Source organism: Elephas maximus, chromosome 3, assembly GCF_024166365.1.
Source record: "Elephas maximus indicus isolate mEleMax1 chromosome 3, mEleMax1 primary haplotype, whole genome shotgun sequence".
Taxonomy (NCBI): Eukaryota; Metazoa; Chordata; class Mammalia; order Proboscidea; family Elephantidae; genus Elephas; species Elephas maximus.
The window spans coordinates 134,591,604-134,616,709 of record NC_064821.1 but is presented as its reverse complement, the minus strand read 5'-3'; the positions used below and the strand labels follow the sequence as shown (position 1 = coordinate 134,616,709).

Here is a 25,106-nt window from a genome sequence, read left to right as displayed (position 1 = left end):
GATTCGAATCCAGCTAGCGGCGCCATGGAAGAAAGACCTGGCGATCTGTTTGCATAAAGATTATAGCCAAGAAAATCCTATAGAGCTCAGGTCTACTCTGTAACACATTGGGTTGCCATGAGTTGGAATCAAAGGCAACAGGGTTTTTGGTTTTGTCCTGTGGGTGTAATTAAAGCCATGCAATTTATCCGTAAAATCTGAGAAGACAGGAACTTTAGGGGATTTTCAGACAGGCAAAAGAAAGGAGAAATAGTTAAAGACATTGAAAGGGAAGAAATTAGAAAGATTGGGAAGCAAGAGACAGCAGAGTTATGGGAAGGACGTGGTGTAGGCTTCATTTTGTGGAGAGATCAGATAAGATGTGAACAGGAAAAGGTCTTTGAATTTGGCCATTAGGAAATAGTTCATAACCTTATCGATATCTTCAGGAGCTATTGGCTTATATAGTTCTGTGCTTCTTGTTTTACTTTTTATTATCAAAGTATTCAAGCATATGTGAAAGTAGAGAGAATGCTATTATAAACCTCCCTTATCCATTATCTGCTTCCATAATTATCAGCACGTGAATAAACTTGTTTCTTTTATACCCCATATTTGGTCCTCCCCAATCTTGGATTGGAGCCCTGGTGACTCAATGGTTAAGGCATTTGGCTACTAACCGAAACGGCAGCAGTTTGAACCCACCAGCCACTCTGTGGGAGAAAGATGTGGCAGCCTGCTTCTGTAAAGGTTACAGCCTTGGAAACCCTAAGGGGCAGCTCTGCTCTCTCATATAGGGTTGCTATGACTCCAGATCCACTCACTGGCGATAGGTTTGGGTTTTTTTGTTTATTTGTTAATCCTGGGTTATTTTGAAGCCAATCTCATAGTTCATACCATTTCATCTGTAATGCTTAAATATGTATCTCTGGATGTTTGATGTATTTTGATAGTTCTTTCTCTTCTCTCGGCAGCCAGCGGTCTTGCCATAATAATGGTGTTTATCTCTTCTAATTTGCTTTCTTATTTTGCTCACAATTAATTATCTGGGTGAGAATTTGAGGAAGGTTCAACTTGTACATTTTAGACATTTTTATTGGTTGAAATACATAAAGCTTACTTTTAGGATTGAGGCTTTCCAAATAATTGAGGTTATCAATCTCTGAACTCTGATTGACAGTATTTTCATGGAGCCCTGGTGGTGGAGTGGTTAAGAGTTAGGCTGCTAACCAAAAGGTCAGCAGTTTGAATCCACCAGCCGCTCCAGGATTCAGTATATACTTTTGAATAACCAAAACTTTTATCCCAACCATTTTAATTTTAAGAGAAAACAAACCAAGGCACTTTTTCTTCCTTATAAATTTTAGCAAATTAGAAATGTTTACTTTTATTTTTTAATAAAGGAAGAAAGGGTTCTAATTTCCACAAAAAGAAAGATGTTTTTCCCTTGTTGATATGTAATTAACAAAATCAGCAAAGGATCCATTTTATGAATACATTAAAAAGAAAGTTTATAAACAGAAATTCTTTGGAAAGTGCACTACAACTAAATGAAAGTGGATTTTTGTCTTGGTGAAGCCTTGTTTTTGAAATAAAAATTATGTCAAACACATACAGATAGCTAAGATGAAATGATGCGATTTCAATTCATTATTTGTTATTAAGAGAGGGTCCTTAGTTTTGGAAATTAGCAGTATATGCAGGATATATGAATAAAAGGCCCATGAATATTAGATTTATAACTTTTTAATTGAGAGTTGTCATAGTTTACAATTGGGGTGGGTATTCCTTGGCTCCCTACTCTGTTTACTATTCCATTTCAGTAATGGAAAGAACCTAGAGCTATTTTCTTTTTTGATGAAAAGCCAGTGAAACGATTTAAGATTTGTCTGAGAAATATCTTTGGAATTGCAATAAATTATACACAGAGTCTCACAGGGACTCAGAATAAAGTATTGCTGATTTGGGGAATTGGCCAGTAATGGTGTTGCCTTATGTGTTTGTTCCACTGGAACTCACATTTCTGAGTAAACCCTGAAATATAATGAATGGCCCAGTAGGTCTAAAACTGAGAAACGAATGAAGTGAATGTGAAGTTTGTTCACAGTTTAATGTGTGTCTGGGGCATAGAACAATCTATAGCACAGCTATACTGTGAATACTGTTCTGCAACAACAACAAGAAAAAACAGTTGCCATCAAGTCAGTTCTGACTCGTGCCTGACCCAGTTTGTGTCACAGTAGAACTGTGCTCCATAAAGTTTTCAATGGTTGGTTTTTCAGAAGCAGATTTCCAGGCCTTTCTTCTGAGGCAAGTTTGGGTGGATTTGAACCTCCAGCCTTTCAGTTAGCAGCTGAGCGTGTAACCATTTGAACCACCCAGACACTCAAAAGCATCATGCTAGGATCCCAGGAAAGTGTAGTGCTAGATTTAAAACTCCAGTCCTGATTTGGAGAAAACAAAACATAATTTTTCAGTAGTAACCATTTATTAACTCTGTAACATAATTGGATCATTTTTAAAAAAGTTTTTACTAGATACTGTACACAGGAATTTAAAAATTTCACTGATTGTCTCTGAACATAATGTGCACTGAATATACTTTAGGCTTAATCAGTATTTGTTAATAATGCCCCCTTATTTGCCTTCAAATTATAGTGAAGTAAATAATCTTGATCTTGAGTTAATTTAATATTCCATTTATATTAATTACATAAAGTAATTAATTACATAAAGTATATTAATTACATAAAGGATAATGATATTTGAAATATGTGTCTTACTAAGTTATAAAATTATCTTTTAGGTTTTAATTTAATATAATTGCATTATAGGGCAAGTCTCAAACTACGGGGGCAAATTGAGTTTTTGTAAGAACTAACAAGTCTTGCTTTGTCAAGGAACAAATACAGGATCCCTTTCTTTAATCATGCCCCAGAGGGTTAGTAGGGTCTTTATTTGGCAGCTGCAGAAAATTGCATTTCCGATTGTCCTCTTTACGTTGAACATTGCTATTAATTTTAGGTAGGTTTAGACTGAAAGAAGTAAAGGGAGTAAAGATCACATGATATAAATTAAGGAATGAGAATAAACAAGTTTTGCATGTCTGCTGTCTACCAAATACTTTATCATGTCATCACTATTACAGCTTACAGGTCTTGATTGCTCATGATGTGCCAGGCATTTTTATCTCTTTTTCATATATGTCAAGGAAGGAGTTTGGTCAGTATTCCCTTGGCTCCCTGGTGCTATTTCCAGGTTATTACCTTTCTACACAAGTAGAAACTTATGCTCTCTTGAAACTTATGCCACATGCGTACACGACCTGTATGTGCCCTTTTTACTTAACGTCATCTATAGAACTCTTGGAAACCCTGGTGGTGTAGCGGCTAAGTGCTACGGCTGCTAACCAAAAGGTCAACAGTTCAAAATCTGCCAGGCGCTCCTTGGAAACTATGGGGCAGTTCTACTCTGCCCTGTAGGGTCGCTGTGAGTCGGAATCGACTCGACGGCAGCGGATTTGGTTTTGGTTTTTTTTTTTTATAGAACTCTTGGATACTCCAATTCATTCATTGCAAATTTTGATATCTCACGTATGGTATATTTTCATCATAAGTTCTGTCATCATCCTGGGTGACATTAAAATGCACATAACCAATCCAGAATCTTAGACTCTCAGTTCCTGCAATCTCCAGTGACCTTTTTATGTCAACTCCACTTCAGTGACCTTTTCCTAAAATCATAATTTGGTTCTTGTCATCATCCTGAATTGCTCTGCCTCTGAAACTTGGAATTTATTTAGGTCTGTAAACTGCAGTTTTCTGTCTGTCAAGTTCTCTCACGCTTACTGCTCCTGCTCCTGTCTTTCACCTCATTAGTCATTCTTAAATTTATTTTTTCTTGGATCAGTTCCCTTCTGTCTTAATTTCCTCCTGTAGTCATATTAGATTTTATGGTTCATCATTTCAGCTACTTTCATGCAAATGTCCTTAATTTCCTTGCCCAGTTGTCCCTCTATCCCATCCATCTGGCAAAACCTCCGCTTCAGAATGTCAATTATCAGTCTTTTTTCCCCCCACAGCTTTATTGAGGTATAATTATCATATAATAAACTACATGTATTTAAAATATACAATTGGATAAGTCTTGACATGGGTATACATCCTGGAACCATCACCACAATCAAGATAATGAACATAACAATTACCCTAAAGGTTTCCTCATGCCCATTTATAATGCTTCCCTCCCACATGTCTCCTCCCACTGTCCCCTGTCCTGAGGCAACCATTGATCTATTTTCTGCCATTATAGATTAGTTTTTATACAGGAGTATATGATATATAAGATATATGTATATATTTGTTGTTGTTCCTGTTGAGTTGATTCTGACTCATGACGACCCCGTGTGTGCAGACTAGAACTGTGTCCATAGAGTTTTCAAGGCGGTGCCCTTTCAGAAGCAGATGACCAGGCCTGTTTTCCGAGGTGCCTCTGGGTAGGTTCAAACTGCTAACTTTATATGTAACTATATATATAAATATATACATAAAAGCCAAAAAAAAAAACCCAAAAAACCCATTGTCATCGAGTTGATTCTGACTGATAGCGACCCTATAGGACAAAGTAGAACTGCCCCATAGGGTTTCCAAGACTGTAAATCCTTATGGAAGCAGCCTGCCAAAACTTTCTCCCTCGGAGCCGCTGGTGGGCTTGAGCCACTGACCTTTCCGTTTGCAGCCGAGTGCTTAACCACTGTGCCACCAGGGATCCTAAATATATACATAGTTATTAGAATTTTATATAAATGGAATCATAGAATATATTCTTTTATATTGTCTGGTTCCTTTTATTAGATAGTTGTTTTGAGATTCATCTGTATTATTAGCGTGTATCAATAGTCCATTCCTTTTTATTGCTAAATAGTATTCTGCTGTGTCAATATCCTGCCATTGGTTTATCATTCATTCGTTGATAAACATTTGTGTTGTTTCCACTTTTGTGCTATTACAAAAGCTGCTATGATCATATGTGTATCAGTCTTTGTGTGGGCGTTTACTTTCATTTCTCTTGGGTAAATACCTAGGAGTGGAATGGCTGGTTCATACACATGGTAGGTATGTGCTTAACTTATTAAGAAATTGCCAGACTATTTTCCAGTTTTACATTCCTACCAGCAATATGTGAGAATTGCAGTTGTTACTCTGGTATAACCAATCTTTTAATTTTAGCCATTCTGATAGGTATATAGTGGTATCTCATTGTGACTTTAATTTTGCATTACCTAGCAACTAATAATAGTGAGCCTCTTTTCCAATGCTTATTTACCATCTGTGTATTTTCACTTATGAAACATCTATTCAAAATTTTTTTTCTCATTTTAAAAATTAGCATGTTGATTTTCTTATTATTGAAGTTTTAAAGTTCCTTATATATTGTGGATACAAATACTTTATCAGACATGTGATTTGCAAATATTTTTTCCCAATCTTTAGGTTGTTATTTCATTTTTTTACTCACTGTCTTTTGAAGAACAGAAGTTAATTTTATCAGTGTTTTCTTTTGTGGATGCTGCTTTTGGTGTTGTATATAATCTTTCCGTAACCTAAAGTCACAAATATTTTCTGCCATGTTTTTTTCTAGAGGTTTTATGGTTTTACATTTAGGCCTCTGATCCATTTTGAATTAATGTCTGTATACGGTATGATGTATGGATTGATGTTTATTTTTTACATATAGCTATCCAGTTGTTCCAGCACTGTTTGATGAAAAGACTTTTTCTCCGCTAAATTGCATTGACATTTTTGTCAAAAACAAATTGACCATATATGTGTTCATTTCCTTTTGGACTCTATTTTGTTTCATTGATCTGTTTATCTATGTTATGCCAAAATCTCACTGTCTTGATTATTATGGCTTTACAATGAGTCTTGAATTCAAGTACTGTAAGTCTCCAACTTTTTTTTTTTTCTAAAGTTCTTTTAGTTATTCTAGGTCCTTTGCATTTCCATATGAATTGTAGAATCACTTTGTCAATTTCTACAGAAAACCCTTCTGGCTTGTGTTAAGATTACCTTGAATTACAAATGTATTTACCCTTTGATTTAACAGCCCTGCTTTGGGAATTTATCCTACAGTCATATCTGTATACATACAGAGTGACCATGTGCAGAGTTATTCATTGTAGTATGGTTTGGAGTAACGAAAGATTAGAAACAATCTAAAAGTCCATCTGTAGGGGATTGAATTAAAAAAAACTGTGGGACATCAATACAATGGAGTACAATGACGTGGCTGTAAAAAAGATTGAGGAAGCTCTCTGTGTACTGAAATGAAAAGATTTCTAGGATATGATGTTAAATGGAAAAGCAAGAAACAAGTATGACATATATGCTATCTTTAACGTAAGAACATGGGATGAATAGTAATGTATTTATATTTACATAAACACTGGGAGGATGCATAAGAAAATAGTGAAATAATGCCACTTTTAATTATAGAGGACTTTTTTTTTTTTTTTTTAAGGTGGTAGGGGACAAGGTGGATGAAATCAGAGGTGACAGTGAGACTTTGTTTGGCTGCTAACCGAAAGGTTGTCACTTCAAACTCACCAGTGGTTTCGAGGGAAAAGATGTGGCAGTCTGCTTCTATAAAGATTCCAGCCTAGGAAATCCTATGGGGCAGTTCTACTCAGTCCTATAGGGTTGCGATGAGTTGAAATCGACTTGACGGTGCACAACAACAACTGCTGTCTATTAAAATTTTCTGAATTATCAGATGGGAAGCTACCATGTGATCATGTTTAAGTTCAAACTACAGCTAATCTGAGAGCATGTTCTCAATCAATATTGCATGTATTTAGGTTTTAGGTATCAGTACTCTATTTTCCCTTGTCATCACATTCCAGCCTTTAGCTAGTACCTTGTCTACCTTGCTTATATGAAACAACCATTACTCTTTCTTGTTTCCTTTACTATAGGTAATATCTCTTCGATCATAAGCACTTGGGCTGTGTTTGCAATTGATTTCCCTCACTCCTTTTGTGGTGACAGGTCTGATGTTTTCTGTTCTTGGCTTTTGGTTTTATTTGTTTGGTTTTAGAAATGATTTTTTTTTCTTTCACAGGAGAGTGTAGTATTTGAGATTATCCAGCTATCTAGTATAAATACATAAAACACATCTCCTGTATTAAAGAGGAAGCATATAATCTTATTTATTTGCAAGGGCTTTGGACCACTGGTATTCTTTCACTATTAATTTAAAGTCTAGAAACTCAAAATTCTTACTATTAGAATTATTGGCAGTTAGTATTAGTGTGCCTTGCTTACTTAGCTTTTGTTTTATATCCATTTAGAGGGGCTTTTTCTTGGAGGGGAAATTAATAGGGTATATGGATTAAGAACAGCTTACTTTATGAAAAACAAACCTAATATGTATGGTAATTTGATATTATATATATGCATATTTAGCATGCTTTCAAAACAAAAGGGCAACTTATGGGAATGCAAAATGCTAGTGTTTTGTTATAATACTTTTCGTGTTATTGCTTTTATTGTTTTCAGAATATTAGAAGAGCTGGCCACAATAGTACTTACATTAAAAAAAAATTACCGTAGCTCTTCATTTCACTCTGAAGACCAATAGCCAACTGTTTCTAGTTCGTTTATTTGTTTGTTTGTTCTTTAAAGGTGTTCTTAAGGATTATTTAAGAGAACTTCCTTCTCCTCTGATAACAAAGCAGCTTTATGAAGCCGTATTAGATGCAATAGCAAAAAATCCTTTAAAAATGTCATTAAATGGTTGTGAGAATACCCCAGGCGACTCCAAGTACGCTGTTGACCTGCTGGATTGTCTGCCTGATGTTGAGAAGGTAAGCGTGATTGGTGTGTGTTTTTCCTGAAAGTCAGCTAATGAATTACACTTAGCTCCCAAGCTACAAATGATATTTTATGTTTTTGACATTTGTGGCATTCATAGGTTTAAGCTCTGCTTTTATTGCTTTCGGAAGCCCTGGTGGCATAGTGGCTAAGTGCTACGGCTGCTAACCAAAGGGTTGGCAGTTCGAATCTGCCAGGCGCACCTTAGAAACTCTGTGGGGCAGTTCTACTCTGTCCTGTAGGATTGCTGTGGGTCAGAATTGACTCGATGGCAATGGGTTTGGTTTATGGGTTTTATTGCTTTTTAAACAGACTACACTAAAAACTGCTTCTTAAACAGATTAAATCTAGAAAGCCATTTTTTTGTATGTGATTTTTACCAAGACAAGAATACTACTCCCTATAAATTTTATTTTGTTATTATTTATTTTTATTATTTTGGGTTTTTATTATTTTAAATTTATATTTATTTATTATCATTTACTTATTTTTATTTTTGTTAAAAAATATACACTTATAAAAAGAGGAATGGAAAATAACAATGATCAATATCCAGAGGCAATTATGATGAATATTTTGGAGTATTTCCTCTTAGTATTTTAAAAATATGGTTGTGAACTTTTTTTATAGGCACTTTTTAACCATTTTGGGGGATTGGTTTTTAAAACTTGGCATTATAACATAAATATTTAAATTGATGAAAACTGGTCATATACATGGGCTCAAAACATAAGCAGCCTCCCCTTCCCCATTTCCTTCCTTCTTACCTTTTTCGATTGCCCTCTTCCCTACGGTCTACATCTTGGAACCAGAATCCTCAGGTATGCCTACAGGAGAGACAGAAGGATAGCTGAGTCTGCAGAACGAGCATTAGCTTCGCTTCAGCTGTTGTTCCTTAAAACAAAAAGAAAAAATAAGAGACAGACACATGGCTGGGCTTGTCCAGATGAGACTGACTTTGCCTGGATTTGCTAACCATATAGGGGCAGCAACTGCAAAAATGAGTGGGAAGAAACTTAAAGTAAACCCAATAACTTATCTACTAGTTTACTGTGGTCGCCTGAGTGTTCTGGTCTCTGTCCAATTAGGTTAGCAATTGCTTCTCCTTTTGGAGAAGAAATGGGTAGAAGCAGGAGGGTGGTGTGAAGGGGTAGAAATATTCCCTCTCCAACACTTGGCAAAATTATAAGTGCCTCTTTACAGATGAAGAAAACAAGTGTCAGGCAATTTAAATCACTTGCCCAAGGTTATATAGCTTGCGAGTGTTGTAGTCAGCCACACAAATTAGGTCTGATTATAAAGCTCACACTGTGAACAGCCTTTCTGGAAGTATGCATAATATTCCATTGATTGAATCTGACATAATCTGTCACTATGCCCTTTGATGTAATATCTAGGTTTTTAACCTTTTTGTTTATATTTGTACATAGAGGTTTCTTTTCAGTTAGAATTATTTATTTAGAATAGAATCTCAGAAGTGGAATAGCTGCTTTAAATGCTCTTAATGCGTGTTTTCAGATTAGGCTTCAAAAGAGACATAGCAATTACATTTTTGGCTCACTTACTTAGCAGACCAAAAACAAGCATCCTATTTCAAGTTTGATTTCTTTATTTGCCTTTGAGATTGAACCTAACATATTTAACCATTTGTGGTTCGGCGCTGGGTTATGTGTGTGTCTGAATGTGAATGTTTCAGTTATAATGCACTGACAATAGCCTTAATAGGTCAACGTATGTGGAGTCCCATTTGTGTTAGGAAATGTATAGTGAAAAAGAGGCAGAAGCAAATATTTATTATCTGCATTCTTTTATGATTCATATATTTGACTTGTTTTGATTTCAAAATATCAATTATTATCTTGTCTAGTTTTCATATCTGCCTTCATTCCTTCCCTTCACACCCAGACATTGAGAGAATGCCTATCTTTGCTGTCATCACTTCTTCACACTCATTTACTATTAGACACATTGCAACCTGGTTCCTACTTCATCTCTGTGAACTTGTTCTTGCCAAGATTACTAATAACCTCCTAATCACCAAATCTAATAGTCCCTTTTGGCACCAGAAATAATATGCCATCTTGATTTCTTCTTTGTATATAAGATTTTTAACTTACACTTTTTATTTGACATTTCTTCAGTGCACTTCATAAAGAAGAAATTACACAGTTATTATTAAACGATTGGTTATATAACGATACCTCAAAAAAACATTACTCCTTTGCATAATTACTTAAACCTAAATAAAATACTACTGGCCATTCCACTTCTTGGGCCTACTTCCCTTACTAGTTTCTTTGAGGATTTTTTTTTTTTTAATAATTTTTATTGTGCTTTAAGTGAAAGTGTACAAATCAAGTCAATCTGTCACATATAAGCTTATATACACCTTACTCCATACTCCCACTTACTCTCCCCCTGAGTCACCCCGCTCCCTCCTTCCAGTCTCTCCTTTCATGACGGTTTTGTCAGTTTCTAACCCTCTCTACCCTCCTATCTCCCCTCCAGACAGGAGATGCCATCAGTCTCAAGTGTCCACCTGATACAAGTAGTTCATTCTTCATCAGCATCTCTCTCCAACCCATTGTCCAGTCCCTTCCATGTCTGACGAGTTGTCTTTGGGAATGGTTTTCCTGTCCTGGGCCAACAGAAGGTTTGGGGACCATGACCACCGGGATTCCTCTAGTCTCAGTCAGACCATTAAGTATGGTCTTTTTATGAGAATTTGGGGTCTGCATCCCACTGTTCTCCTGCTCCCTCAGGGGTTCTCTGTTGTGCTCCCTGTCAGGGCAAGTCATCGGTTGTGGCCGGGCACCATCTAGTTCTTCTGGTCTAAGGATGATGTAAGTCTCTGGTTCATGTGGCCCTTTCTGTCTCTTGGGCTCACAGTTATCGTGTGACCTTGGTGTTCTTCATTCTCCTTTGATCCAGGTGGGTTGAGACCAATTGATGCATCTTAGATGGCCGCTTGTTAGCATTTAAGACCCCAGATGCCACACTTCAAAGTGGGATGCAGAATGTTTTCATAATAGAATTATTTTACCAATTGACTTAGAAGTCCCCTTAAGCCATAGTCCCCAAACCCCCGCCCTTGCTCCACTGACCTTCGAAGCATTCATTTTATCCCGGAAACTTCTTTGCTTTTGGTCCAGTCCAGTTGAGCTGACCTTCCATGTATTGAGTATTGTCCTTCCCTTCACCTAAAGTAGTTCTTATCTACTAACTAATCAGTAAATAACCGTCTCCTACCCTCCCTCCCTCCTCGCCTCGCCTCGTAACCACAAAAGTATGTGTTCTTCTCAGTTTATACTATTTCTCAAGATCTTATAATAGTGGTCTTATACAATATTTGTCCTTTTGCCTCTGACTAATTTCACTCAGCATAATGCCTTCCAGGTTCCTCCATGTTGTGAAATGTTTCACAGAATCGTCACTGTTCTTTATCGATGCGTAATATTCCATTGTGTGAATATATCATAATTTATTTAACCATTCGTCCATTGATGGACACCTTGGTTGCTTCCAGCTTTTTGCTATTGTAAACAATGCTGCAATAAACATGGGTGTGCATATATCTGTTCGTGGAAAGGCTCTTATTTCTCTAGGGTATATTCCAAGGAGTGGGATTTCTGGGTTGTATGGTAGTTCTATTTCTAACTGTTTAAGATAACGCCAGATAGATTTCCAAAGTGGTTGTACCGTTTTACATTCCCACCAGCAGTGTATAAGAGTTCCAATCTCTCCGCAGCCTCTCCAACATTTGTTATTTTGTGTTTTTTGGATTAATGCCAGCCTTGTTGGAGTGAGATGGAATCTCATCGTAGTTTTAATTTGCATTTCTCTAATGGCTAATGATCGGGAGCATTTTTTCATGTATCTGTTAGCTGCCTGAATATCTTCTTTCATGAAGTGTATGTTCATATCCTTTGCCCACTTCTTGATTGGGTTGTTTGTCTTTTTGTGGTTGAGTTTTGACAGAATCATATAGATTTTAGAGATCAGGTGCTGGTCAGAGATGTCATAGCTGAAAATTCTTTCCCAATCTGTAGGTGGTCTTTTTCCTCTTTTGGTGAAGTCTTTAGATGAGCATAGGTGTTTGATTTTTAGGAGCTCCCAGTTATCTGGTTTCTCTTCGTCATTTTTGGTAATGTTTTGTATTTTGTTTATGCCTTGTATTAGGGCTCCTAACGTTGTCCCTATTTTTTCTTCCATGATCTTTATCGTTTTAGTCTTTATGTTTAGGTCTTTGATCCACTTGGAGTTAATGTTTGTGCATGGTGTGAGGTATGGGTCCTGTTTCATTTTTTTGCACATGGATATCCAGTTATGCCAGCACCATTTGTCAAAAAGACTATCTTTTCCCCAATTAACTGACACTGGGCCTTTGTCAAATATCAGCTACTCAGAGGTGGATGGATTTATATCTGGGTTCTCAATTCTGTTCCATTGGTCTATGTGCCTGTTGTTGTACCAATACCAGGCTGTTTTGACTACTGTGGCTGTATAATAGGTTCTAAAATCAGGTAGAGTGAGGCCTCCCACTTTCTTCTTCTTTTTCAGTAATGCTTTACTTATCCGGGGCTTCTTTCCCTTCCATATGAAGTTGGTGATTTGTTTCTCTATCACGTTAAAAAATGTCATTGGAATTTGGATCGGAAGTGTATGGTATGTATAGATGGCTTTTGGTAGAATAGACATTTTTAGTATGTTAAGTCTTCCTATCCATGAGCAAGGTATGTTTTTCCACTTATGTAGGTCCTTTTTAATTTCTTGTAGTAGTGCTTTGTAGTTTTCTTTGTATAGGTCTTTTACACCTTTGGTAACATTTATTCCTAAGTATTTTATCTTCTTGGGGGCTACTGTGAATGGTATTGATTTGGTGATTTCCTCTTCAATGTTCTTTTTGTTGATGTAGAGGAATCCAAGTGATTTTTGTATGTTTATCTTATAACCTGAGACTCTGCCAAACTCTTCTATTAGTTTTGGTAGTTTTCTGGAGGATTCCTTAGGGTTTTCTGTGTATAAGATCATGTCATCTGCAAATAGAGATAATTTTACTTCCTCCTTGTCAATCCGGATGCCCTTTATTTCTTTGTCTAGCCGAATTGCTCTGGCTAGGACATCCAGCACAATGTTGAATAAGAGCGGTAATTAAGGGCATCCTTGTCTGGTTCCCGTTCTCAAGGGAAATGCTTTCAGGCTGTCTGCATTTAGAGTGATGTTGGCTGTTGGCTTTGTATAAATGCCCTTTATTATGTTGAGGAATTTTCCTTCAATTCCTATTTTGCTGAGAGTTTTTATCATGAATGGGTGTTGGACTTTGTCAAATGCCTTTTCTGTATCAATTGATAAAATCATGTGGTTTTTATCTTTTGTTTTATTTATATGGTGGATTACATTAATGGTTTTTCTAATATTAAACCAGCCTTGCATACCTTGTATAAATCCCACTTGGTCGTGGTGCATTATTTTTTTGATATGTTGTTGAATTCTATTGCCTAGAATTTTGTTGAGGATTTTTGCATCTATGTTCATGAGGGATATAGGTCTGTAATTTTCTTTTTTTGTGATGTCTTTACCTGGTTTTGGTATCAGGGATATGGTGGCTTCATAGAATGAGTTAAGTAGTATTCCATCATTTTCTATGCTTTGAAATACCTTTAGTAATAGTGGTGTTAACTCTTCTCTGAAAGTTTGGTAGAACTCTGCAGTAAAGCCGTCCGGGCCAGGGCTTTTTTTTGTTGGGAGTTTTTTGATTACCTTTTCAATCTCTTTTTTTGTTATGGGTCTCTTTAGTTGTTCTGATTGTGTTAGTTTAGGTAGGTAGTATTTTTCTAGGAATTCCTCCATTTCTTCTAGGTTTGCAAATTTGTTAGAGTACAATTTTTCGTAATAATCTGATATGATTCTTTTAATTTCAGTTGGGTCTGTTGTGATGTGGCCCATCTCGTTTCTTATTCGGGTTATTTGTTTCCTTTCCTGTATTTCTTTAGTCAGTCTGGCCAATGGTTTATCAATTTTGTTAATTTTTTCAAAGAACCAGCTTTGGCTTTGTTAATTCTTTCAACTGTTTTTCTGTTCTCTAATTCATTTAGTTCAGCTCTAATTGTTATCATTTCTTTTCTTCTGGTGCCTGATGGATTCTTTTGTTGCTCACTTTCTATTTGTTTAAGTTGTAGGGACAGTTCTCTGATTTTGGCTCTTTCTTCTTTTTGTATGTGTGCATGTATCGATATAAATTGACCTCTGAGCGCTGCTTTTGCTGTGTCCCAGACGTTTTGATAGGAAGTGTTTTCATTCTCATTGCATTCTATGAATTTCTTTATTCCCTCCTTAATGTCTTCTATAACCCAGTCTTTTTTGAGCAGGGTATTGTTCAGTTTCCAAGTATTTGATTTCTTTTCCCTAATTTTTCTGTTATTGATTTCCACTTTTATGGCCTTGTGGTCTGAGAAGATGCTTTGTAATATTTCGATGTTTTGGATTCTGCAGAGGTTTGTTTTATGACCTAATATGTGGTCTATTCTAGAGAATGTTCCATGTGCTCTAGAAAAAAAAAAGTATAGTTTGCAGCTGTTGGGTGGAGTGTTCTGTATAAGTCTATGAGGTCAATTTGGTTGATTGTAGCAATTAGGTCTTCCGTGTCTCTATTGAGCTTCTTACTGGAAGTCCTGTCCTCCGAAAGCGGTGTGTTGAATTCTCCTACTATAATTGTGGAGGTGTCTATCTCACTTTTCAGTTTTGTTAAAGTGTGTTTTATGTATCTTGCAGCCCTGTCATTGGGTGCATAAATATTTAATGTGGTTATATCTTCCTGGTCTATTGTCCCTTTAATCATTATGTAGTGTCCTTCTTTATCTTTTGTGGTAGATTTAACTTTAAAGTCTATTTTGTCAGAAATTAATATTGCTACTCCTGCTCTTTTTTTGATTGTTGTTTGCTTGATATATTTTTTTCCATCCTTTGAGTTTTAGGTTGTTTGTGTCTCTAAGTCTAAGGTGTGTCTCTTGTAGGCAGCATATAGACGGATCGTGTTTCTTTATCCAGTCTGAGACCCTCTGTCTCTTTATTGGTGCATTTAGTCCATTTACAGTTAGCGGAATTATAGATAAGTATGTGTTTAGTGCTGTCATTTTGATGCCTTTTTGTGTGTGTTGTTGACAATTTCAGTTTTCCACTTTTTCTTTTGTGCTGAGACGCTTTTCTTTGTAAATTGTGTGTTCCTCATTTTCATAGTAGTTGAATTTATGTTTGCTGAGTCATTATGTTTTTCTTGGTTTTTATTTTGAGTTATGGAGTTGTTATACCTCTTTGTGGTTACCTTAATATTTACCCCTATTTTTCTAAGTAAAAACCTAACTCGTATTGTTCTATATCACCTTGTTTCCCTCTCCATATGGCAGTTCTATACCTCCTGTATTTAGTCCCTCTTTTTGATTATTGTGATCTTTTACATATTGACTTCAATGATTCCCTGTTTTCAGCATTTTTTTCTTTTTAAAATTAATCTTAATTTGTTTTTGTGATTTCCCTATTTGAGTTGATATCAGGATGTTCTGTTCTATGACCTTGTGTTGTGCTGGTAGCTGATATTATTGGTTTTCTGACCAAACAATTTCCTTTAGTATTTCTTGTAGCTTTGGTTTGGTTTTTGCAAATTCTCTAAGCTTGTGTTTATCTTTAAATGTTTTAATTTCACCTTCATATTTGAGAGAGTTTTGCTGGATATATGATCCTTGGCTGGCAGTTTTTCTCCTTCAGTGCTCTGTATATGTCATCCCATTGCCTTCTTGACTGCATGGTTTCTGCTGAGTAGTCTCAACTTATTGTTATTGATTCTCCTTTGTAGGAGACCTTTCTTTTATCCCTGGCTGCTTTTAAAATTTTCTCTTTATCTTTGGTTTTGGCAAGTTTGATGATAATATGTCTTGGTGTTTTTCTTTTTGGATCAATCTTATATGGGGTTAGATGAGCATCTTGGATAGATACCCTTTTGTCTTTCATGATGTCAGGGAAGTTTTCTGCCAACAGATCTTCAACTATTCTCTCTGTATTTTCTATTATCCCTCCCTGTTCTGGGACTCCAATCACACACAAGTTATTCTTCTTGATAGAGTCCCACATGATTCTTAGGGTTTCTTCATTTTTTTTTAATTCTTTTATCTGATTTTTTTCAGGTATATTCGTGTCAATTCCCTTGTCCTCCAGGTCCCCCACCCTGCATTCCAATTCCTCGAGTCTGCTCCTTTTACTCCTATTGAGTTGTCTAATTCTGTAATTTTACTGTTAATCTTTTGGATTTCTGAATGCTGTCCTCTATGGATTCTTGCAGCTTATTAATTTTTCCACTATGTTCTTGAATAATCTTTTTGATTTCTTTCACTGCTTTATCAGTGTGTTCCTTGGCTTTTTGTGTACATTGCCTTATTTCATTTATGCAGTCATCCCTGATGTCTTGACTCATTCTGTAAATTAGTTTTTTATATTCTGCATCTGGCAATTCTAGGATTGTATCTTCATTTGGGAAAGATTTTGATTCTTTAATTTGGGGAGTTGTAGAAGCAATCATGGTCTGCTTCTTTATGTGGTTTGATATTGACTGCTGTCTCCGAGCCATCTATAAAATATTGTAATGATTTATTTTGTATTTACTGACTGAGTCTTATCTTGTTTGGTTTTCTTTCAATATACGTAGATGGGCTACTATATTGCGCTGTCTTGATTGTTGTAGCCCTTGAATCACTTATGTCCTATTACCAGCTGGTTTGGGCTGTTACTAGATATATAAGCCTAAGAGTCCGTTCACTATTCTTGAGTAGAATCTGATTTTGGGTCATCAAGTGTGTGGTGCAGACTGTCACCTATCCACCTAGCGGAGTAGTGGTGATAGTTGTGTTCACCAGATTCTAGTAGCAGCAGGGGGTCACACTCCAGGGGGGGCAGGATGCTGACAGGCTTCCCCCAAGTGCCAGTGAGGTAGGTGTGTCTTTTCCTAAAACACTTTGGTGGGTGGGCTCTGCAGCTGTACCTTAGGCACCCAATGCAAGTACCTCTACAGATTGGTAGGTGTCACCATCCTTAGACCCGTAAGGCAGGAGGCTAGGTGATCTGGGGGGAGCTTCAGCCCTCAGTTCCCTGTTGTGGGTCAGTGAGGGCTCTGTTGAACACGCAGAGTTATCAGACCTGTCTTTCCAGTAATCAGCTAAAACAATTACAGTCAGATCCCTATCAGAATTGCCTTTGCATTATAATAGCCACCTTGTTCCCTGTAGGGATGAAAGCCCAAGACAGTGGATCTCATATACTTGGCTGGAGCTGGTTCTGTATTTTTAGTCCAATTAGGGAAGGATTTTTGGTCCCTGGGTTTTTTGTAGCTGCTTCTCTCAGGCCAGGAGAATGGGTTAGGAAAAGACGGAAAAAAAATGAAAAAGAAAAACCACAGAGCGCTTCACTCTCTGGTTCAGGAAATTCCAATGTTAATGAAGCTGCCTGGGAAGGAGAGGGGAGGGATCAGATAAATAGGAGAGAGTAGCATCCTGGAATATAGACAAAGTTACTTATCTTGTTTGGTGATGACTGTTTTATCAGAGATTCCCGAGGCGTGTGTAGCCTGTGTGCATTGGCTGGGTCAGGATTGCCCCCGAGGGTCAGGCCTGTGTCCTGTGCTTGTGCTGTCTCAGAAGCCGTGGTCAGTTCCTCAGCTCCCAGTGCAAAGCCCAGTGCCAAGGTTCCCCGGCTGAGACGCTGTAGTCCAGGCTCCAAAATCAGTCGCTGCCTCCCGGTGACTTCTTCTCCTGTCAGCCTGTCACTGCACTGCCTGTGTGCACTGGCTGGGCTTCCCCCGAGGTCACTTCTGGGGGCTAGGGCTGTGCCCCGTGTTTGCACCGTCTCAGGGTGCTGTGCTCAGCTTCCCTGCGCTCAGTCCAAAGCCCGACGCCAAGGTTTTCTGACTCGGACACTGGCTCCAGGCTCCGAAAGCAGTCATTGCTTCCCCATGGTTGTTCGTTCTCAGTCTCTGTCACTCAGGTCAACTCTTTAGATCTGTGTTTGATGATCAGGGTTCATAGATTGTCATGTATGTGATCAATTCACTTGTTTTTCCGAGTCTTTGTTGCAAGAGGGATCCATGGTAGCTTCTACCTAGTCAGCCATCTTGGCCCTGCCTCTCGAGGATTTTTTTAAAAATTTGTTTTTGGGGTGACGCCCCAATGGCAGAGTAGTCAGATGCTTCCGGTGAACCCTCTTACAACAAAGACCAAAAAAACAAGTGAAAGGATTACATTTATGACAAGATAGAAGCCCTGAACATCAAAGGCAAAGTTAGAAAATGGACTGAGTTGCCGGGGGAGGGAGATATAGTTCAGAAGCAGAGAGGAGTTGCCAGACCTGAATTCCGGGGAACCCTCAGGCACCATTCCCGGGAGCAACTGTGGTGGGCCAATGATAGCCTTCGGCCTCAGTTTCCTCAAAGAGAAACATCCAGCCACACAGCCTACTCAAACCTCCAGAACCAGAGAAGAACAGTGCTCTCGGCAAAAGCTAAGTACTTCCATGTATTTTATCATGTCCCCTGCCCCAAAGCTGGCTTCAGTGGCTGTTGATTTCCCTCGGCCTGAGATACTTCCTGTTGCGCAACTTGAGCCATTCTCTTGGCCTTGGAGAAGGAATCAATTCATAACTGGGGAAAAGATAATCTGCCAGCTCCATTAACCTGGGGAACTCAGGACAGAAGTGGCTCCTGTCCAGGCATAAGCGGTCCATGGATTTTGAATAACTTTTCTCTCTGTGTGGACCTGTGCGGGCCTATTTCAGGAGAGTAGGCTTTTGTTGGCCGACTGTAACTGTTTCAGCTGTGCAGTAGAGAGGTGGGTGTTTGATGTTTGACACCGCTTTGTGTATGAAACAGGCTCCTCACCTACCCACTTCAGGGGCCTCAGGACTGGTGATTCCACTCAGGTCACCCAGCCACCCGTGACTAGGGTCCAAAGATAACTGGTAACTCCCAGGCCTTACAGCCAAAAGCACTGGGTGCCCAAGGTCCATCTGCAGAAACCGCCCACCTGTGTGCTCTAGGGAACAGGGATGTGCTTTCCTCACAGACATTTGGGAGATGGTTGTCACCTTCTGCCTTGTTCATAACGTGATCCCCTGCTGCAACCAGATACCAGTACCTACACCAATCACCCATTCCCCCTAAGACTTTAGGACAGAGCTGGTACCCACACTTGATGAGCAACTACCTGAACACCTTAGCTGAATCCATACAAGAAATGTGAATGGACTCCTAGGCTCATATACCTGATAACAGCTCTGGCTATCTGGTGACAGGACGTTAGAGCATCAAAGGTGAAAATAACCAAGGTAGCTCACTCAAGCAACTTATTTGGGCATATCGAAACAAAACAAAGCAAGAAGCTAGGATACACTAAGCAAAACATAAAATTAATGCAATAACTTATAGATGGCTAGGAGACAACAGTCAATATCAAATCACCTAAAGAAGCAGACCATGATTGCTTCAACAAGTTCTCAAAACCAAGAATCAAGGGATCTTCTGGATGAAGGTGAATTCCTGGAATTACCGGATGCAGAATACACAAGATTAATATACAGAACTCTTCAAGACATCAGGAAGCAGATCAGGCAATATGCAGAACAAGCCAAGGAACACACAGGTAAAACAGCTGAAGGAATTAAAAAGGGTTATTCAAGAATATGATGAAAAATTTAATAAGCTGCAAGAATCCATAGAGAGACAGCAATCAGAAATTCAGAAGATTAACAATGAAAACACAGAATTAGGCAATGCGATACAAATTCAGAGGAGCAGAATTGAGCAAGTGGAAGGCAGAATTTGTGAGAATGAAGGTCAAGCACTTGCCACCAATACACTTGAAAAAAAATCAGATAAAAGAATTTAAAAAAAAAAAGAAGAAACCCTAAGAATCATGTTGGACTCTATCAAGAGAAATAACCTACGAGTGATTGGAATACCAGAACAGGAAGGGAGAACAGAAAATACAGAGAGAATTGTTTAAGATTTGCTGGCAGAAAACTTTCCTGATACCATGAAAGATGAGAAGATATCTATCCAAGATGCTCATTGAACTCCACATAAGGTAGATGTTAAAAAAAGTCACCAAGACATATTATAATCAAACTTGCCAAAACCAAAGATAAAAAGAGAATTTTAAAAGCAGCTAGGGATAACGAAAAGTCACCTACAAAGGAGAGTCGATAAGAATAAGCTTGGACTACTTGGCAGAAAACATGCAGTCAAGAAGGCAGTAAGATGACTTATATAAAGCATTGAAGGAAAAAATTTCCTGGCCAAGAATCATATACCCAGGAAAATTTTCTCTCAAATATGAGGGCGAAATTAAGATATTTCCAGGTAAACAGAAGTTTAAGGAATTTGTGAAAACCAAACCAAAACTACAAGAAATACTAAAGGGGCTTCTCTGGTTAGAAAATCAATATTATCAGATATCAACTGAAGACGAGAACACTGTACAGAGCAATCAGATGTCAATCCAGATAGGGAAATCATAAAAATAAATCAAGATTAAAAAAAAGCCCAAAATAGGGAAACAGCGATGTTATTATGTAAAAGAAGGCAACATTAAAACAATAAAGAGGGACTAAGAAATGTAGTCATAGATCTTTCATATGGAGAGGAAGACAAGGCGATATGAAGAAGTAAAAGTTAGGTTTAAGCTTAGAAAAATAGGGCTAAATATTAAGATAACCACAAAGGAGACTAACAATCCTACTCATCAAAATAAAATACAAGAAAAAAATAGAGAATCAGCAGAAACAAAATCAGCTACAATAAAGAACAGGAAAACAATATATAAAGATAAACTACTTAGCATAAAAAATTAAGTGGGAAAAAGAAACTGTCAACAACATACAAAAAAAGACATCAAAATGACAGCACTAAACTCATACCTGTCCACAATTACGCTGAATGTAAATGGACTAAATGCACCAAAAAAGAGACATAGAGTGGCAGAATGGATAAAAAAAAACATGATCTGTCTATATGCTGCCTATAAGAGACACACCTTAGAGACACAAACAAATTAAAACTCAAAGTATGGGGAAAAAATACATCAAGCAAACAATAATCAAAAAAGAGGAGTGGCAATATTAATTTCTGACAAAATAGACTTTAAAGTTAAATCCACCGCAAAGGGTAAGTAAGGACACTGTATAATGATTAAAGGGACAATATACCAGGAGGATATAACCATATTATATATTTATGCACCCAGTGACAGGGCTGCAGGATACACAAAACAAACTCTAAAAGCATTGAAAAGTGAGATAGTGCCACAATTATAGTAGGAGACTTCAACACACCACTTTTGGTGAAGGACAGAACACCCAGAAAGAAGCTCAATAAAGACACGTAAGATCTAAATGCCATAGTCAACCAACTTGACCTCATAGACATATACAGAACACTCTACCCAACAGCAGCCAAGTATACTTTCTTTTCCAACGCACATGGAACATTCTGTAGAATAGACCACATATTAGGTCATAGAGCAAGCCTTCGCAGAATCCAGAACATCAAAATATTACAAAGCATCTTCTCTGACCATAAGGCCATAAAAGTAGAAATCAATAACAGAAAAAGCAGGGAAAAGAAATCAAACACTTGGAGACTAAACAATACCTTGCTCAAAAATGACTGGGTTAAAGAAAGCATCAAGGATGGAATAAAGAAATTCATAGAATCCAGTGAGAATGAAAATACTTCCTATCAGAACCTATGGGACACAGTGAAAGCAGTGCTCAGATGTCAATTTATATCAATAGATGTACACATCCAAAAAGAAGAAATGGCCAAAATCAAAGAATTATCCCTACAACTTGAACAAATAGCAACAAACGAAACCCTCAGGCACTAGAAGAAAGCAAATAATAAAAATTAGAGCAGAACTAAATGAAATAGAAAACAGAAAAACAATTGAAAGAATTAACAAGACCAAAAGATGGTTCTTTGAAAAAATCAACAAAATTGATAAACCATTGGCCAAACTGACAAAAGAAAAACAGAAGAGGAAGCAAATAACCCAAATAAGGAATGAGAAGGGCAATATTACAACAGACCCAACTGAAATGAAAATCATATCAGATTACTATGAAAAATTGTACTCTAATTTGAAAACCTAGAAGCAATGGATGAATTTCTACAAACACATTTCCTACCTAAACTAACACAAACAGGGGTAGAACAACTAAACAAAGTTATAACAAAAGAAGAGACTGAAAAGGTAATCAAAAAACTCCCAACAAAAAAAAAAAGCCCTGGTCCGGAGGGCTTCACTGCAGAGTTCTACCAAACTTTCAGAGAAGAGTTAACACCACTACTACTAAAGGTGTTTCAGAGCATAGAAAAGGATGGAATGCTCCCAAACTCATTCTATGAAGCCAGCATATCCCTGATACCAAAACCAGGTAAAGAAAGACACCACAAAAAAAGAAAATTACAGATTTCTATCCCTCATGAACTTAGATGCAAACGTGCTCAAGAAAATTCTAGCCAATAGAATTCAACAACATATCAAAAAAATAATTTACCAAGACTAAGTGGGATTCATACCAGGTATGGAGAGATGGTTCAACATTAGAAAAACAATTAATGTAATCCATCGTATAAATAAAAGAACCACACGATCTTATCAACTGATGCAGAAAAGGCATTTGACAAAGTTCAACAGCCATTCATGATAAAAACTCTCAGCAAAATAGGAATAGAAGAAAAATTCCTCAACATAATAAAGGGCATTTATACAAAACCAACAGCCAACATCATCCAAAATGGAGGGAGTCTAAAAGCATTCCCCTTGAGATCGGGAACCAGGCAAGGATGCCCTTTATCACCACTCTCATTCAACGTTGTGCTAGAGCTCCTAGCCAGAGCAATTAGGCTAGATAAAGAAATACAGGGCATCCAGATTGGCAAGGAAGAAGTAAAAGTACCTCTATTTGCAGATGGCATGATCTTATACACAGAATACCCTAAAGAATCCTCAAGAAAACTACTGAAATTAATAGAAGAGTTCACCAGAGGATCAGGATACAAGATAAACATACAAAATCATTTAGATTCCTCTACACTAACGAAAAGAACATCTAAGAGGAAATCGCCAAATCAATACCATTTACCATAGCCCCCAAGAAGATAAAATACTTAGGAATAAATCTTACCAAGACGTAAAAGACCTATACAAAGAAAATTACAAGACACAACTGCAAGAAACCAAAAGAGACCTACATAAGTGGAAAAACATACCTTGCTCATGGATAGGAAGACTTAATATTATAAAATGTGTATTCTACCAAAAGCCATCTATAGATACAATGCAATTCCAATCCAAATTCCAACATTTTTTTAATGAGATGGATAAACAAATCACCAACTTCATATGGAAGGGAAAGAGGCTCCAGATAAGTTAAACCATTACTGAAAAAGAAGAACAAAGTGGGAGGCCTCACTCTACCTGATTTTAGAACCTGTTATACCACCACAGTAGTCAAAACAGCCTGGTACTGGTACAACAACTGATACATAGCCCAATGGAACAGAATTGAGAATCCAGACATAAATCCATCCACCTATGAGCAGCTGATATTTGACAAAGGCCCAAAGTCAGCTAAATGGGGAAAAGGCAGTCTCTTTACCAAATCATGCTGTCATAGCTGGATATCCATCTGCAAAAAAATGAAACAAGACCAATAGGTCACACTATGCACAAAAACCAACTCAAAATAGATCAAAGACAAATATAAAATCTAAAAACGATAAAGATCATGGAAGAAAAAATAGGGACAATGCTAGGAGCCCTAATACATGGCATAAACAGTATACAAAACATTACTAACAATGCAGAAGAAAAACTAGATAACCGGGAGCTCCTAAAAACAAATACCTATGCTCGTCCAAAGGCTTCACCAAAAGAGTAAAAAGATTACCTATAGACTGGGAAAAAGTTTTTAGCTATGACATTTCTGATCAGTGTCTGATCTCTAAAATCTACGTGATACTGCAAAAACTCAACAGCAAAAAGACAAGTAACCCAATTAAAAAATGAACGAAGGATATGAACAGGCACTTCACTAAAGAAGACATTCAGGTAGCTAACAGATACATGAGGAAATGCTAATGACCATTAGCCATTAGAGAAATGCAAATCAAAACTACAATGAGATTCCATCTCACCCCAACAAGGCTGGTATTAATCCAAAAAACACAAAATAATAAGTGTTAGAGAGGTTGTGGAGAGACTGGAACACTTATACACTGGTGGTGGGAATGTAAAATGGTACAACCACTTTGGACATCGATTTGGCACCTCCTTAAAAAGCTAGAAGTAGAACTACTGATCCAGCAATCCCACTCCTTGCAATATATACTAGAGAAGTAAGAGCCTTTACATAGACAGATATGTGCACATCCATGTTCATTGCAGCACTGTTTACAATAGTAAAAAGATAGACGGAACCAAGGTGCCCATCAACGGATGAATGGATAAATTATGGTATGTTCACAGAATGGAATACCACTCATAGATAAAGAACAATGATGAATCTGTGAAACATTTCATAACATGGAGGAACCTGGAAGGCATTATGCTGAGTGAAATTAGTCAGTTGTGAAAGGACAAATATTGTATGAGACCACTGTTATAAGAACTCGAAAAATAGTTTAAATAGAGAAGAAAATATTCTTTGATGGTTACGAGAGTGGGGAAGGAGGGAGTGAGAGGGGTTTTCACTAATTAGATAGTAGATAAGAACTGTTTTAGGTGAAGGGAAAGACAGCACACAATACAGGAGAGGTCAGCACAACTGGACTAAACCAAAAGCAAAGAAGTTTCCTGAAGAAACCGAAGGCTTCCAAGGCCATTGTAGCAGAGGCAGGGATTTGGGGACCATGGTTTCAGAGGACATCTAAGTTAATTGGCATAGTAAAACCTATTAAGAAAACACCATGCATCCCCTTTTGGAGAGTGGTGTCTGGGCTCTTAAACACTAGCAAGCGGCCATCTAAGATGCACCAATTGGTCTCAACCCACCTGGAGCAAAGGAGAATGAAGAACATCAAAGACACAAGGTAATTATTTGCCCAAGAGACAAAAGGGCCACATAAATCAGAAATTACATTAGCCTGAGACAAGAAGAACAAGATGGTGCCTGGCTACATCTGATGACTGCCCCCACAGGGAAAACAATAGAGAA

General features: G+C 37.5%; 1 protein-coding gene across 2 annotated transcripts in view; it reads left to right on the top strand.

Annotated features, from left to right (window-relative positions):
* SYDE2 (synapse defective Rho GTPase homolog 2) overlaps positions 1-25,106 on the top strand; it is a 56,307-nt gene that overhangs the window by 22,473 nt on the left and 8,728 nt on the right. For both annotated transcript variants that reach the window (XM_049879649.1, XM_049879650.1), the window contains exon 5: positions 7,665-7,846. In XM_049879649.1, the coding sequence (XP_049735606.1) occupies positions 7,665-7,846 (182 nt within the window). The remainder of the gene's footprint in view (positions 1-7,664; positions 7,847-25,106) is intronic.